Source organism: Salvelinus alpinus, chromosome 19 (genome assembly GCF_045679555.1).
Source record: "Salvelinus alpinus chromosome 19, SLU_Salpinus.1, whole genome shotgun sequence".
NCBI classification, from domain to species: domain Eukaryota; kingdom Metazoa; phylum Chordata; class Actinopteri; order Salmoniformes; family Salmonidae; genus Salvelinus; species Salvelinus alpinus.
The window spans coordinates 41,562,152-41,574,181 of record NC_092104.1 but is presented as its reverse complement, the minus strand read 5'-3'; the positions used below and the strand labels follow the sequence as shown (position 1 = coordinate 41,574,181).

At 41.9% G+C, this 12,030-nt stretch overlaps 1 protein-coding gene across 1 annotated transcript; it reads right to left on the bottom strand.

Moving 5' to 3' along the window:
* Positions 1–2,459: 2,459 nt before the first annotated feature.
* On the bottom strand, positions 2,460–11,118 carry LOC139545616 (solute carrier family 2, facilitated glucose transporter member 8-like). Its single transcript, XM_071353584.1, has 10 exons — positions 10,614–11,118; positions 9,230–9,392; positions 8,822–9,028; positions 8,506–8,605; positions 6,637–6,848; positions 5,156–5,305; positions 4,816–4,924; positions 4,383–4,550; positions 3,989–4,134; positions 2,460–3,613 (listed from the first exon to the last, which is right to left on the bottom strand). Exons 1-10 carry the CDS (start codon positions 10,709–10,711, stop codon positions 3,467–3,469), a joined length of 1,500 nt encoding a protein of 499 aa, XP_071209685.1. The 5' UTR covers positions 10,712–11,118; the 3' UTR covers positions 2,460–3,466.
* Between the last annotated feature and the right edge of the window lie 912 nt (positions 11,119–12,030).

Sequence of the window (12,030 nt, the reverse complement as noted above, 5' to 3'; positions counted from 1 at the left end):
AAACAAGGGCTACTTATATGCTGGCGATGTTGTTTGAGTGAAATCATGTTGGCCATATTGGATTCAGAATAAAATTGTTTTCCACTAACAGTCTTTATAGGCATGAGTGTTGTACACATTTCTGAAAAAGTACTAATTTCAATCATTTATGTTTACAGGTGATTTAACCTCCATCAAATTGTATTATTGCAGCCATATTGGATTTTGGACTCCAGATTCGATTTGAGGCAAAATATAAAGATAATCTGTGATGATTTAATTGAAAGACTAGGGGCTAAAATTACAAAATCCTTTAAGGAACCTTGGACCCCGAAAAAGGTCATTTCGATGTCGGAGCCCACTTGTTTTCCTTAGAGACCAATAGAATAGCCAAAACATCAAAACGCATGTCTAACTGTATGCATTTTTCTCAGGCAGGACCATGCAGTACTGGTTAACGTTCATCATAAATATTCAAATCTGATATTTCCGCCTATTGTATCTGTCTGTTTACAGGTCTATATTTCCAAGATGAATGAAGATATCTTAATGCTGTTTATTTGTGTATTTTGGGCAGACAACGGACTACTTGTATTCCAAATTTGAGCAATATCAGAGCTTGTAATATTGGGTTACATGAGCTTATGTGGCCAACCCCTCTCCACCCAGGCATTATTCCGTGTTGCGTCGTGCATAAGAACAGCCTTTAGCCGTGGTATAAATGGCCATATACCATACCTCCTCGTGCCTTATTGTTTAATTATACCTCGGGTAGGGGTATCTAAAACATTTTGGGGACTTGCCACTAGCCTAAAAAATAGAGAATGGAGTTGTGGTTGAATCCATTATATGGTTGTATTCTCTTTGCTTGTATCCTACTTGTCCCGAAGCCACTCCTGCGTTGTCTTGGCTGTGTGCTTAGGGTCGTTGTCCTGTTGGAAGGTGAAACTTTGGCCCAGTCTGAGGTCCTGAGCACTCTGGAGCAGGTTTTCATCGAAGATCTCTCTGCACTTTGCTCCGTTCATCTTTTCCTCAATCCCGACTAGTCTCCCAGTCCCTGCAGTTGAAAAACATCCACACAGCATGATGCTGCCACCACCATGCTTCACAGTAGGGATGGTGCCAGGATTTCTCCAAACATGACGCGTGGCATTCAGACCAAAGAGTTCAGTCATAGTTTCATCAGACCAGAGAATCCAAGAGGGTTGTCATGTGCCTTTTACTAATCTATGGATTTCACATGACTGGGAATACAGCTATGCATCTATTGGTCATAGTGTCATGCAGCGTGACACATCTCCTTTGCATAGAGTTTATCAGGCTGTTGATTGTGGCCTGTGGAATGTTGTCCCACTTCTCTTCAATCGCCGTGTGAAGTTGCTGAATATTAGCGGGAACTGGAACACAATGTCGTGCACGTCAAACCAGAGCATCCCAAACATGCTCAATGGGTGACCTGTCTGGTGAGTATTCAGGCCATGGAAGAACTGGGACATTTTCAGCTTCCAGGAATTGTGTATAGATCCTTGCAACACGGGGGGCTGTGCATTATCATGCTGAAACATGAGGTGATGACGACGAATGAATGGCACGACAATGGGCCTCAGGATCTCACGTTATCTCCATGCATTCAAATTGACATCGATGAAATGCAATTGTTTTCGTTGTCCATAGCTTATGCCTGCCCATATCATAACCCCACTGCCACCATGGGGTACTCTGTTCACAACATTGATATCAGCAAACCTCTCGCCCAGACGACATCGTACATGTGGTCTGGGGTTATGAGGCTGGTTGTATATACTGCCAAATTCTCTAAAACAACATTGGAGGTGGCTTATGGTAGAGAAATTAACATTCAATTCTCTGGCAACAGCTCTGGTGGACATTTCTGCAGTCAGCATGACAATTGCATGCTCCCTCAGAACTTGAGACATCTTTGGCATCGTGTTGTGACATAACTACACATTTGAGTGGCCTTTTGTCTCCAGCACAAGGTGCACCTGTGTAAAGAACATGATGTTTAAACAGCTTCTTGATATGCCACACCTGTCAGGTGGATGGATTATCTTGGCAAAGGAGTAATGCTCACTAACAGGCATGTAAACAAATTTGTGCACATCATTTTAAAGTATTAAGCCTTTTGTGCGTATGTAAATGTCTGGGATATTTTATTTCCGCTCATGAAACCAACAGTTTACATGTTGCGTTTATATTTTTGTCAGTGTATATTGGGTATCATGTGTATATTTATGTAGTATATACAGGGCACATTTGTAAAAGAGACCTAGGTCTTAATGTGTCTGCCCTGTTAAAATTAAGGTTAAATAAACCATTTTTAATTGACTGGTTTCCTTATATGAACTGTAACTCGGTAAAATCTTGTAGTTAAGAGTGCCCACTGAACAACACCATAACCCCTAGAAACATTCAGGGGGGAAAAAACTAATAGAAGACGTAAGGAAAAAATGAAGTGCTACTATGATAGACAAATCTCTTTTATTAACACGATATTATGACCATTCACTAGTGTAGCACTTTGAGTTCCAATGTTTTGGAACTGTCAATTCAATGACAGCGTGCATTGATACTTTAAATTGTATTCACACAACCATTCTTAACAAAATCACATGAATTACATACTTATTTTTAGAAAGGTGGAAAAAGAGTATTAACATCATTTTTCATGTCTTTTCAAAGAACTATAATTCCAAGAGGACATTAGTGCACACTTACAAATGTACAGCTTGAGTTATCAAAACAACATTTAAAAACATACCACAGTTCCTGTTTCTCCTGGTTCTTTATGTTTAAAGGTTCACCTGTATAGAAAGTGTCAGTGTTGTGTAGATGTGCTCAGTGCATTAGTTTTTAACAGCTTTACCTGTATTACAAGTGCATCAGTAACCCATAGTATACCCACATGGTATAAACAGAACATTAAATCAGCCAACAACAAAATATTATTTTGGAACTATTCAATTATCATTATGGGCCAAATATTATTTTGGAACTATTCAATTATCATTATGGGCCAAAACATGTTCTCACATTTGAATAATGCAAAAAAATAATACATACAAAAAGTGTGTTTCGTTATGTTTGTGTAATCGTTCTTATCTAGAAGTAAAATTTACAAATATCTCAGGTTCATAAATATTTTCTTGAATGTGTGAATTGATTTACTCCAGTGAAAAGAAATAGTAAAAGTACCATTAAAAGGTCGCTTAAGAGGTCCAGCATTCATTCAGGATGCCCAACAGGCCCAAAGCCCAGACTGCCGGACCCGCTACTAAGTCAGAGTAGAGCATAATAATCAGCCACAACCATTATACTTTTTCAAGTAAGAGAAAGCGATAGATTATCCCATTTTAAAGGACCATCCAGAGAACTATCGATCACAAGGTATCATGAGACCCTCCAAACTGTACTCCTGTCCTTGCTGAGGTTATATTTGGCGTTGATGTTAAGTTGGTCTATTGTAGCTTTATTGTTCTGGAGTCCCTTTGAAACGTGCCTGGATCTGCTCCAGAGTCTTGCCTTTGGTCTCCGGGACAAAGATGATGGTGAAGACTATGTTGAGCGCACAACACCCAGAGAACAGCCAGAAGGTTCCAGCACTGGTTAGGATATCCTGAAATATATTTTCATGGATTGTTATTACAATATCCAAATACATCCTTACAGTTACCAGTATTACCTTATAGACCTCTGAGCTCATCCTCTAAAATGTATTGACTGACACTACACATGAACTGCAGAGGAAACTTCTTTGTTCAGCGCATTAAGTGTCTATCTGTATACATAGCAATGTTTGTATATCTGTAATAAAAAGGTTGTTAAAGTTCGCATATAGACATTTGTGTCTCTGCTTGGCTAAGAAAATTGCAAACCAGTAAAACCACAACTGCAAAATGGCTTCCTCACAAGCCCTCTTTATCTGCCTTTTCAACATCTCTTTATCCCCCACATCTGCCATATAGGATTCCCAAAATCAACACCAACTCACCATCAGGTTCTGGAAGGTCTTGGTGATAACGAAGGCAGAGCCCCAGTTGGTGAGGACACAAACAGAGCTGGCAAACCCCTTTACTCGCGTGGGAAAGATCTCTGACATCACCAGCCAGGGGATGGGACCCCAACCAAGAGAGAAACCTGAATTGACCACAAGGTATGACGATTAGAATAAGTTTCACACAAAGCAAAATGTCAGATCTGAATTTAAAATATAAATGGCTATACGGTTGATAGTAAGTTCAAAACACATGGAAGAATTTACAGGTGACTAAACCAACTATACTCTAAAAGAAACATTACTAGGCAATGCAGACAATTCATTTGTTTTTATCTAGCCAGGATAGTTTGCTGGGCCCCAATAGTCACAATTTAAGAGTGGGGTTCACCTGTGATGAAGAAGCCCATGCTGGACAGTGCGAGCCATGACAGATCAGCCGCAGGGTTCTGAGCAAGGGGACTCTCTACTAGGCAGAGTCCTGAGGAGTTACCATGGGTTTCACTGGACAACTTGAAGTAGACACCAAAGGCAGCAGTGCTTAGACACATAAAAACTCCTTAATAGAGAAAGAGAGGAAGAGAGAGAAAGAGAACGGACATTTCTTTTCACAATTGAACATGGATTTTCAGGTAGTTGGGGCCCAGTTTGGGTGATGGGTGTGGTAATTTGATGTCAAGCTTGACACTGCCTTATTTCCACCCTACAATTTTGGAGAGGGATTGCCACAAAGGACTCTATTGATGCATTATAAAATCCGTGGAGGAAGAAAGATAAGTAAGTGATAACACGCAGACAGAGGGACACTTGTGAGACATAAGCACCAGAGAGGATGAGGAGAAGCTTCCTTCCAGCGCGGTCCATGACCAATGCTGCTACTGCAGTGAATACTACCTGGGTTGCTGCTACTACCACCGTAGCAACATTGCTGTTCTGAAAAACAAATAATCACCTGTTATTTTATTACATATAACCGCACTGGTATGTCAATATCATAGTATCTATAGTACTTAGATAATCACATTACAGTTTATGAAGAGTAATGAGATTAAAATACATCAAACCAATGAATCTTAAAACAAATTAAATCATAAAAAGATTACAATAAATAAAGCATTGGTCGGTCCAGCTGCCAAAATACCGATAACGCTGAACAATTCTTACCTTAAAGTGGGCCTTCTCAAAGATAGTCTCAGCATAGAACATGATGGCGTTGATCCCGGTGAGCTGCTGGAAGAGCATCAACATGATGCCCACTCCAAGGGGCTTGTATACTCCAGGGTCCTTAAGATCAGCCATCCCAAAACTACCTCCCTGGTTTAACACAAAGCACACAGTCATCTCTTATGCCATTTAACATGGGTCAGATGTGTTAGCATGCTTCTTGGTTCCAGATTCTCCTCAGACTAAATCCACAACGTAGAGGACAACCGTTTCAACCTCAGGAGGCTGAAGAAATTCGGCTTGTCACCAAAAGCACTCACAAACTTCTACAGATGCACAATCGAGAGCATCCTGTCGGGCTGTATCACCGCCTGGTACGGCAACTGCTCCGCCCACAACCGTAAGGCTCTCCAGAGGGTAGTGAGGTCTGCAGAACGCACCACCGGGGGCAAACTACCTGCCCTCCAGGACACCTACACCACCAGATGTCACAGGAAGGCCATAAAGATCATCAAGGACAACAACCACCCAAGCCACTGCCTGTTCACCCCGCTATCATCCAGAAGGCGAGGTCAGTACAGGTGCATCAAAGCAGGGACCGAGAGACTGAAAAACAGCTTCTATCTCAAGGCCATCAGACTGTTAAACAGCCACCACTAACATTTAGCGGCCGCTGCCAACATACTGACTCAACTCCAGCCACTTTAAAAATGGGAATTGATGGAAATTATGTAAAAATGTACCACTAGCCACTTTAAACAATGCCACTTAATATAATGTTTACATACCCTACATTACCCATCTCATATGTATATACTGTACTCTATATCATCTACTGCATCTTGCCATCTTTATGTAATACATGTACCACTAGCCACTTTAAACTATGCCACTTTATGTTTACATACCCTACAGTACTCATCTCATATGTATATACCGTACTCTATACCATCTACTGCATCTTGCCATGCCGTTCTGTACCACCACTCATTCATATATCTTTATGTACATATTCTTTATCCCTTTACACTTGTGTGTGTGTATAAGGTAGTAGTTGTGGAATTGTTAGGTTAGATTACTTGTTGGTTATTACTGCATTGTCGGAACTAGAAGCACAAGCATTTCGCTACACTCGCATTAACATCTGCTAACCATGTGTATGTGACTAATAAAATTTGATTTGATTTGATTTCTCAGCTCTGTCAAGTTTCTCTCTGCTCTGGTTCCCTACAGTAGTGGGGCTGACCTAAATATACTTTCTCAGACACATAACCGTGCAGGTGAAGAGAGGTCCCGCGATAAAAATTGTAAGACTGTTCCTACTGATTTGGTTAAGTGCAACACAGAGGTGTGACTCTCTCTCCCTACCTGAGTATTATTCTACAATCAATACCTTTGTCTCATACATTGTGAAATGGCATAATGCCTTTCTTAAAGCAAGTCTTATACTTCATGATTACTAGGGAATACGCAAAGCTCACCTGGTCGTCAGAAGCATCCTCAATGCGGGCACACTCCCACTCTGCAGGGGCATCTGGCCCCCTCAGAAAGCGCAGTGCCTCCTCAGCTTCCCTCCGTTTACCCTGACACAGCAGGAACCTGGGCGTCTCAGGCATGAAACACATGAACACCATCATCAGGGTGGGAGGGATGGAGCAGCAGATCGCTAGCCAGCGCCAGTCCAGTGACAGCCCTGGGAAGCATCTACATTTAAGTCATTTAGCAGGCGCCCTTATCCAGAGCGACTTACAGTTAGTGCATTCATCTTAAGATAGCTACATGTAGGTGGGACAAACACATATCTCAGTCATAGTAAGTACATTTTCCTCAATAAAGTAGCTATCAGCAAAGTCAGAGCTAGTCAGAGGGGGGAAAGTCAAGTGTGAGTGTTAGTTCATGAAAGGTGGGGTGAGTAGGGGGTGTGAGGGGGAGGGTGATGGAGGGATTATTTAAGATACTCCTTGAAAAGGTAGGGTTTCAGATGTTTTCGGGAAGATGAGCAGGGACTCTGCTGTCCTAGCTTCAGGGGGAAGCTGGTTCCAACATTGGGGTACCAGGACAGAGAAGACCTTGGACTGGGCTGAGTGGGAGCTGCCCTCCCGTAGGGGTGGGAGGGCCATGAGACCAGAGGTGGAAGAACGGAGTGCTCGGGTTGGGATGTAGGGATTGAGCATAGCTTGAAGGTAGCGAGGGGCAGTTCCTCTTGCTGCTCCGTAGTCAAGTACCATGTTCTTGTAGTGGATGTGAGCTTCGACTGGAAGCCAGTGGAGCGTGCGGAGGAGCGGGGTGACATGGGAAGGTTGAACGCCAGGCAGGCTGCAGCGTTCTGGATAAATAGCAGGGGTTTGATGGCACCCAGCCAACAGAGAGTTGCAGTAGTCCAGACGCGAGATGACAAGTGCCTGGACTAGGACCTGTGCCGCTTCCTGTGTGAGGTAGGGTCGTACTCTACGGATGTTGTAGAGCATGAACCTGTAGGAGTGAGTCACTGGAAGCAGAGAGACAGTAGAGTATGGAATGTGAGAAGGCAGTAGTGTGATGACCCTAGTAGAGTCATTCCGTGTGAAAAGAAACTATTAAGGTCTGGATTCCACAGCTGTGTCGTTGATATTACATAATTGTATGTATTATTTTTTTTACAGGGAAACTCCAGAACATGAACAATGAAAATGTAGAATGTTGATTATTAGTATCCATCACTAGCCTAGCACGAATTAGATCAGGATGGTTCGTACTAGGCAAATCCATCACCCCGGTTCATTAAATTGAAATTCATATTTAGAAGAGCATATACAGGAATTGAGTTAATGAAACGTTTCTTCCGTTCAACATTCCTCAGCCAGAGACCATTTGCCTCTAAATATTAGAGACTATGGAGACAAAACAGCCAACCGCTCCTGCAATGGTACTGTCTATTGAGGAAGTAAATGGAGAAACATGCATGGTATGTCGGTAACTAGATTAGGCATAGCGGTGGCTTGTGAGGCCGGCATAAATGAGAGCACTCTCAGTTAGTTGGGTGGAATCTTGATCATGCCTGGCGATGATAATCACATGACAATACCGATTGCAGCTGAATAGCCTTTGATGGTGGTTTGTACCTTGAACAAAACACCCCATCATTAAAACATTGACCTCTACAACTACCTCTACCCGTATGACTACTGCTGTAACCTCTGTCATAAAATTGTACAACACTGACAAACCCTTAATGACATGGTCAGATGCTTGTCAAATCCTGTCTGCTGACCAGAAACAGTATACAAATGGCATATAGAATTTCTCATGAGATTCAAACCAATAAATCATAACATCCAAATGCTGCTAACAAATGGACATCTGTGGCGTACCTGCTATATATACTCCCATGATTCCTGTGACCACCATGAGTTGAACACAGGAGCCCATTGCCCCACGGACACGCTCATGCGCCATCTCTGAGATGTACAGCTAGAGCACAGAGGAAGAGAAAAATTATGTTCACACAGGAAGAGTACGCAGCATGACATATTGCTAGAAGCGATAAAACAACGTAAAATAGGAATATATGAGGAAATTAACTAATTAGAATGCATGCATTCATTCATACAGTCATGCATCTTGGTCGTCATGCATCTTGGTCAATTTAAGCAGATAGCATCAGAGTAGACATTCCATAGTACTTACTGGGACCACTAGAGATGTAACCCCACTTGCCAGTCCTGTGAGGACCCTTCCAAGATACAGCATCCAGACATTCTGAGCAGCAATGATGATAGTAAAACCAAAGATATAAGGTATGGAGCAGAACATAAGACTCAGCTTCCTCCCGATCTTGTCCACCATCCAACCGCCGAGTAGACCCCCTATAGCAGCTCCTATCGTCACGATAGACTGCAAAACAGAAAACAGAACAGAGTCAATTAAATGGATAATGTCCACTTTAATCCACTCAGGAATGATTAGGGCCCTGACCTGACCAGGAAAAAAACTCTGAGTCCGTGTTATAGCATGACAATGATCCAAAGCTCATCCTGGTTGGGTTATGAGGGGGGGGGGGGGAATCAGGGCCCCATGACAAGAATGTTATCTTACCCCAAACCAGGAAGCCTCTTCTTTGTCTAGTTGTAATCTCGGGTCAGTGATTGTGCTTAGTTCAGGGATGGCAGGGGAGCTGTACCCTAACACAAACCCAAAACTCAGGGGGCCAAGGACTGCTGCAAAAGTGGCGAGGTACAGCTTTCCATTCTTCACCTTGCTGTTGAAAATATAGAACAAGTGGGGTTACAAAATCAGCTTTATTGTAACAACACTATTTACATGCAAGACTTCACCAACCCAACAAAACTAGACCATGTTTTTAGTAAAGACTACAGTATGCTACTGCTGTCAAGTAAGCAGACACTCGCAAAATGCAGTCAAGCCATCCCCCTGAATTTGGGTGCTCGAATACACAAGACTTTACCGGCGTCACTTGTTTTCTGGTAGGGAAACTGAGTCGGATGCACAGATGGAGACGATATCTACAAATCATTCCAAGCAAACAGTTTGAAGCGCACATTCAATATTCCACAAAAATCATACCAAAACGTATATTTCAGTTTCGCGCCTTATCAAAAATGACTTTATCACGGGTAGAGTGAGGCTGCAGTAGCCTACCGGGAGTGCTGTTTAGCAAATATTAAATTGTGAAAGAGTTTAAGCGCAAATTAATTACTTAAAAATCATAATGTCATTTTCTGGATTTTTGTTTTAGATTCTGTCTCTCACAGTTGAAGTGTACCTATGATAAAAATTAAAGACCTCTACATGCTTTGTAAGTAGGAAAACCTGCAAAATCGGCAGTGTATCAAATACTTGTTCTCCCCACTGTATATACTAGGCAGTGTCAGATGGAAGCCCATAAAATTGTCGAAGACTCCAGTCACCCAAGTCATAGACTGTTCTCTCTGCTACCGCACAGCAAGAGGTGCCAGAGCGCCAAGTCTAGAACCAAAAGGCTCCTTAACAGCTTCTACCCCCATGCCATAACACTGCTGAACAATTAATCAAATGGCCACCCAGACTATTTACATTGAACCCCCAACCCATTTGTTTTTACACTGCTGCTACTCGCTATTTATTATCCATGCATAGTCACTCTACCCCTACCTACATGTACAAATTACCTCGACTAACATGTAACGTACCCCCGCACATTGACTCGGTACCGGTACCCCCTGTATATAGCCTCGTTATTGTTATTTATTTGTGTTACTTTTTTATAATTTTTTACTTTAGTTTATTTCGTAAATATTTTCTTAAATCTTTCTTGAACTGCATTATTGGCTAAGGGCTTGTAAGTAAGCATTTCCTGGTATGGTCTACTCCTGTTGTATTCGGCGCATGTGACATTTTGATTTGATCATGCTGGGTGGTATAGGGCCACCAAAGATATTGGGTTAAAACTTTTCTTGCCATAATCATAACACAAACTTACTCAAGATATTCGTCCTGCTCCGACCTCACTCCTGTCTCTTCTTCTCCATATTCTGCATCAAGCAATCGTGTTGACTCATGATTTTGGATTTCCATCATGTTTTGTCCTGTTGTTTGCGGTCACTTAACAAAGGCCAGGGATGCTGGACATGCAGAGCCAGCGAAAATCTTTACCAAAAACTCTTCGCGAAGGGAAGACCGCCGCACGCGAGACTACAAACCCTCAATTCAACAAGAATATTCTCAGGAAATTATGAAAACCATAATGATATTAATATTTTTGTTAGCAAAATATGTCAACTGACCGACCGGACGGTTATTGTCAAATTGGGTCATATGCTTTCACAGAATCAGCTGATTCGCATTCTTGCTATAAATTCATGTTTCCGGTTCCGTTTTTAAAAATGAAAGTTGCAGCCGTTCCCAGGGTGTTCCGTATAAAGATAATGTAATCATATTTTGAAACAAAGTACAAGAAGTTGGTGAATGGAGTGCTGATAGACAATCGTTGATGGATATTTATAGAGCTCTGATCAGGACAACACTTGATTACGAGTGTATAGTTTATGGAACAGCGCCGAAGACTTTGCTTCAGAGGCTGGACAGAATCCAGTATATAGCTTTAAGGATGTGTATTGGTGCATTTAAGCCGTCGTTTTAAAATAAGACTAACCGACTTGCCTAGTTAAATAAAGGTTAAATAAAAAATATTTTTAAAATTATCAACATCTGTATGTGCCTTACTAGTGGAGGCAGGTGAAATACCTTTGGAAATACGGCATAAAAATCCAATAAGCATTTTCTTAAGTTGAAAGGCTGCCATTGAACATTGAGTTTGACATGTCAACAGGTTGATGTAGTTTTGACATTAATGTATATTAGCTACTTTAATCACAATATGATTTCTGAAGATGAGTTGAGTTTACCTTAAGGGGCATTCACCTAGATTTAGCAATTTGCAGCTATGGAGAAGAGGCAATACCAATAGCAGTATCAATTTTCAAAGCCTGTGACTTGCTTCGCCAAAGCAAGTCATGTTTGGGCTCCCGAGTGGCGCAGCTGTCTAAGGCACGGCATCTCAATGCTAGAGGCGTCACTACAGACACCCTGGTTCAAATCCAGGCTGTATCACAATTGGGAGTGCTGTAGGGCGGTGCACAATTGGCCTATTGTCGTCTGGGTTTGGCCAGTGTAGGCTGTCATTGTAACTAAGAATTTGTTCTAACTGACTTGCCTTGTTAAATAAAAAAACACAGCAGAAACAGGTACAGGTACAGTCTGATTTGTATAAAATAATTATCTGAAGTTGTCATGTGTTCTGACTTCCAGCTCTATGTGAGCCAGGTGGAGGCTTATCTACAGATGTGTGACTTCCAGTCTACAGCCATCAGCTGCAGACATGGCTGCCTCAGGCTAAG

Bases quoted from the DNA above. Each gene is read 5' to 3' on its own strand.
- LOC139545616 (XM_071353584.1), bottom strand. From the start codon at position 10,711: ATGATGGAAATCCAAAATCATGAGTCAACACGATTGCTTGATGCAGAA. The intron at 9,029-9,229 runs GTAAGATAACAT...TCTGTTTTGCAG, and splicing joins AAGAGGCTTCCTGGTTTGGG to TCTATCGTGACGATAGGAGC. The intron at 4,135-4,382 runs GTGAACCCCACT...TGGTCAATTCAG, and splicing joins CATGGGCTTCTTCATCACAG to GTTTCTCTCTTGGTTGGGGT.